The sequence below is a fragment of the Sinohyriopsis cumingii genome, chromosome 19, assembly GCF_028554795.1.
Source record: "Sinohyriopsis cumingii isolate HCF-2022 chromosome 19, ASM2855479v2, whole genome shotgun sequence".
Lineage (NCBI taxonomy): Eukaryota > Metazoa > Mollusca > Bivalvia > Unionida > Unionidae > Sinohyriopsis > Sinohyriopsis cumingii.
In genome coordinates, this window is record NC_142979.1 from 40488263 (window position 1) to 40493450 (window position 5188).

The window sequence follows — 5188 nt, forward strand, 5'->3', positions numbered from 1 at the left end:
ATAATTTGACTATGTTTAATAGATTCCGGGACTAAAGTGCATTCCAGTTTATGCAAAATCATGTTTATTTTTGCCCTAAAACTAATTTTCATTCCATATACTTTTCAACTAATTTATTTGGACAGTTAAAGACCACAAAATGTGTGTCATTTAAGAACATATGTCCTTTATATAGAAATATAAAGTAGTTCAGATCTAAGCTAATAGTATACACAATGCACGCAAGTACAATATTGTAACGCTGCGTTTATTTTTATTTATGGTGTTAAATAAGATAAGACAATATCATCTTAAGAGCATCTACAGCGTTTTGATGACGTGGGCATTAAGATGCTTCACCGGCGCATGGTTCAAAATGAACAACTTTCACACTCTCGGGATCGATTCCGGCTCTGGAAAATAAAAACAACGTAATGATAGTGGGTCAATAAGTCTGCAAACTACTTACTCATGTCGCGATTTTTGTAAATTGGGTTATAATAAGAGTTCTTATTGTTAAAGAAATGTACACAATGTCGGAATTAGGACCTTGCAATAACCATTGTCTTTCCACACGTAACATGTTTCAAAACTTTGCCATATATATTTGTAATGACCGACATTTATCACACATGATTAGTTATTGTTGTAGGGATTAACGCCATTTTTCAGCACACGATAGACTATACATGGCGGCCAGTATTAATGGTGGAGGAAGAACCCAGGAAAAAGCTACTGGCAAGCTTTCTCCCATACCCACATTGGCCGAATCCGAAACTCGAACCTACACAGACAGAGGTGAGATGGCAGAGAGCGCTTTAGACCACTGGGCCACTCGGGGCCCCCCGCAAGAACAGGCGTGTAAATATATGTTCGTTAGAAGTTATATAAATAGGTAGGTAAATTATGTTAGTCTTAATCGGGGATTGGTTTCAGTTTAAATCGATATATTCGGAGTGATTCATAACAATTAGAATAATAACGTATGGAAGGATGGTTAACCAAGTAAATGGCAATAACAAAAGAGCGGTACGATACTTACAAGCAGACATTGCATCGCATGACGCATTCACTGTCGTATGTCTTCCCGTCGGAGGCACATAACGGCATGTAAATTTTGGAACACGTGCATTGGCAGTTTGATCGGTCGTCCGCCGGTGTCAAGGCACTTACTCCTGATCGACGAGGAGAAACAGGACAATATTATTTTTGTTGACTTTTTTAAAGCAATATATTGTTTAGAGCGAGTTTTGAAGTTACCCACCCCACTTAGCCACCCCCAGGCGATATCAGTTCGGCTGCTCCCTACTACTCTTCCAGACCAGGTGCTGAGTCGGTGTGTCTTAGGACGTCTTTTCTAGTTACATGCCCAGGAAGGACAGGACGGCTGATTCAAGTTACCCGCCCAGAACAGACCACGTTTCATGCGAATGTTTGTCCTCGATCAAGACACTTAAGTCTTATTTTCGCGGCATGATATAACCAATAATTTGATTAAATTACCGTTAAACAAACCAACGACCGAGTAACCTCTTTCTTAAAATTGGCTTTTTACTATAGATTGCTCATTTTTGTGCATATTATTGATAGCACAAAATAACCAAAAAATAAAAGCCGAATGTTTAGTCAAAGAAAAAACTTATTTAAAACATTATTTTTTTCTATGAAGCGGTGAGAAATGCCTCATTTACATCCGAATGTCTTGTATACGAACCTCAGTTCCGGCTAATAAAGATTCAATGCAATTAAGACTGCAACAACAAAGAACTGAGTTCGAGTCTCCTACAAGTACCATGTCACGTTTGCTAAGCCCCAGCTATAGAGTCATGTATAAGCTATTATCTACTGTCTTGGATATATTATTGGGGCCATGTGTTTGATGTCAAAAGATTTCCACAGGCTAGTGTTAACTTCTTCCGCAATGTTACCGTGACCAGTCAGAAGACCGGGAAACTTGAGTTGGCAAAGGCTACCGCACGCATCATTTGACAAAGGTTTCCCGCTTCACACCTATGTATTACAGCTTAGTCCTAAGATCAGAGGGATGCTCCTGGGTGGGGAACAAGGCGTGTTCTCCTACGTCCCTACCATGACAGACAGCGAGAGGGACATTTTCCACTAAGTTTGACTAGATCGGTCCACAGCGATATCCAATCAGAACATGAGATAGAGGGCGTGATTAAAATTCGACGCGAATTATACATTCGAACTTGTAAATGAAAAGTCAGTCTCGCCTAGGAAGATTACCGAGCAATATAAGGTTACTCCGAGAGAGCCACTCGTAATTTGGCGGTAAAACTTAGAGGCATATTTTCAACACAGAAAAAGCTTCGAAAGGGTCAGTCATTTATTTGCAGAGTATTACGGCATCATAATTGTAATTATTTGTAGTATGTATACTTAATTACTACCATCTTTTAGTATGTAGAATTACCTTTGTAAAGTTTCATTTTCATGCGTATTTGAGAAAATGGGCTTGAGTTTTACGTAAAGAATTATGTTGATTGTTAGCATGTGGTCAGAACTAATTTTGTAATTCGCTAGTATGTTACTTCATTGTAATAAAAACCCAATACATTTATTAATGCGTGATGTTAGAATTTACGCATGCTCGAATTGTGAATTTGGGAAATGGATGAAGTATGTAAGATTAGTTACTATAGATGTATGCATATATCAAAGCATGGATATTTGAATATTTGTGTACTTTGTATAAGTTTTAAGCTAAAGAAATTCATCGGCTTATTGTGATATTGTTTAGTATAACATGATTAGGAATATATATTGATGTGTCGGAATTATTGATGTGTGTATGAGAAGTAATTGATTACGTGCTGCATTATGACGTATGTTTTACCATACAAGAACGTATGTGTATCTCGAGCTCATGTGGATACCGTCGCACATTGGAATCTCTGGCAAAGAAACAGCAGACAAAGTTGCAAAAACTAAACTAGGAGATCAAAACTCTATCAAGCTTAACTATAGCTCTACAGAAGCAATAAGCTTCGCACAAACATATATAGACCAAACATGGCAAGATTTTTGGAACTCCTCCACAAAGGTAGAAAGCACCATGAAACCTCCAAAAATGTAGATAGGAACATACAGCTACCTAAGGGTACATATTTAGAACAGAAAACCATAAACAGGATAATAACTGGAAAAACTAAACTAGCAAGCAGTTTTGGAAGGTTTATAAGACACACACCAACAACCATTAACTGCTTTACTGCCACACCACCGAAGATCTACACCACGTATTCAATATATGCTCAAAATATAAACCCGCTCGGAAAATATTTATCAAAAACCAAAAAGAGATTGGATCACCACACACATACCCAGAGTTACTTATGGACTCTAATAAAAATAAACAATCAACATATGAAAACATAAATCAATTCATAGACTCAGCAATTGATACGGACCGTAAGATAATCTCTCTCTCTCTCTCTCTCTCTCTCTCTCTCTCTCTCCTCTCTCTCTCTCTCTCTCTCTCTCTCTCTCTCTCTCTCTCTCTCTCTCTCTATATATATATATATATATATATATCCTGAGATGATCAGTTTAACTGTCGGTTGTACCATCATAGATTGAGAGATAGAGAGAAAGAGAGGCAACTTAGAAAGGAGACACATAAGAGCAGGGAAAGGTGGAGGGATTACGATAAAAGTGTATAATGTTTACTTCATTTATAAAGTATTGATTAAGTAGTAAATAATAATTTTTTTCTCTCATTATATCATTATATTCCTGTTTTATATTTGGCGAAAATTGACAATCCATCTCGAACTAGATCTGGAGAATATAAAAGCAATATGAGCCATTTGCGAATCACGCACACTGATATACCCATACTATTTTCATATCACATTGCCTTATGCCAAAGCCATGTTATAAACACACACACACATACATACATACATACATACATACATACATACATACATGCGCATACGCACGCACGCACACATAGTAATGAGGAAAGTGACAAGCGGATGCGGAAAGAGTGCAATCGTTTTGAAGTGACTGAAAATATTTTAAATGAATACAAATTTAAGTCGCTGAGTCTTTCGAGAAAGAGAGAATGGAAGAGAATGACGTACCAAAAAGAAATGTGCAGAGAACCAGTAGCTGTATGCCGGTCATTTCTGTCTCTCCACTTACGATGGAAGGTCTGTCATAACACCATGACATGCCTTCTCTTAAGATCTATCCCATATTTCACACATAGTAGAGAGATGATTGGCAAAGTTTGAGATCTATCCCATATTTCATGCATAGTAGAGAGAGGAATGGCAATGTTTGAGAGGAATTGTATTCCCCAGAGACAGACATACAGACCGATAGACAGTTCATCAGCAGATAAGAAAACGAATTGAAGATATAGTTAAGAAGGATAGTGGGACGCTATGCATGAATCAATCAATCAGTCAAACATTGCAGCAATAACTGAATTGATCGCTATCAGATACATATAAAAATATAAAAACAACTCTAAACTACGCATTTCTTTCCATCGTTTTAAATTGTCAATACTTATGACAATAAGTATGCGACTCGGCTATATATATTTACATCTGAGAAATACGATGAAGTCTTCTGCGTTGTAACGTTGTGCCCATGTTCATTCCATTGTAGTGCAAGGGAAATTATTTCCTCAGGATAACCTTTCACTTTCATTGATACTCAGGACAAGACTGAAACAACTGAATTTTCCAAAAACCTTTACAAAGTCGACGGATACGTTACTCCTGATAAGGGCAAAAACAGAAAGGATAGTTCCTAACAAAGATTAATATATCTTATAATGAATATGAACAACAAAATTAGTCAGTAATATGTAAAGACGTACCTGACTGGATATAATGCATGAGACAGACGACGAAAATAAATGCACCTTTCTTCATTTTTAACTGACTAGCCGCTACGGGAACACTGCTTGGTCTGGCTAGTCCCTATTCTAATCTAGCTTATATACACGATTTCTTGGCGTTAGATTGTACTGGTGGATAAATACATATACAAACAACTTCTGTTTAATGGATTACTGTCAAAAAGAAAATCTATCCACAATATATACCTGTTTATCGGTACGTCCATACTTCATTGTGTTCTTCTATCAAACAAAAACAAAAGATTTTCAGCTTATTCAGCTGACGATGTAGCGGAAGGGAGAATATTTATTTTCTAAGGCTCAACAGCA

At 37.1% G+C, this 5188-nt stretch overlaps 1 protein-coding gene across 1 annotated transcript; it reads right to left on the minus strand.

Annotated features, from left to right (window-relative positions):
* Window positions 1–251: 251 nt before the first annotated feature.
* Window positions 252–4926, minus strand: LOC149775548 (turripeptide Ici9.1-like). The gene is made up of 3 exons (XM_089944000.1): window positions 4838–4926; window positions 1022–1154; window positions 252–392 (listed from the first exon to the last, which is right to left on the minus strand). The coding sequence occupies exons 1-3, from the start codon at window positions 4890–4892 to the stop codon at window positions 326–328; spliced, it is 255 nt and encodes an 84-aa protein (XP_089800126.1). The 5' UTR covers window positions 4893–4926; the 3' UTR covers window positions 252–325.
* Window positions 4927–5188: the final 262 nt, after the last annotated feature.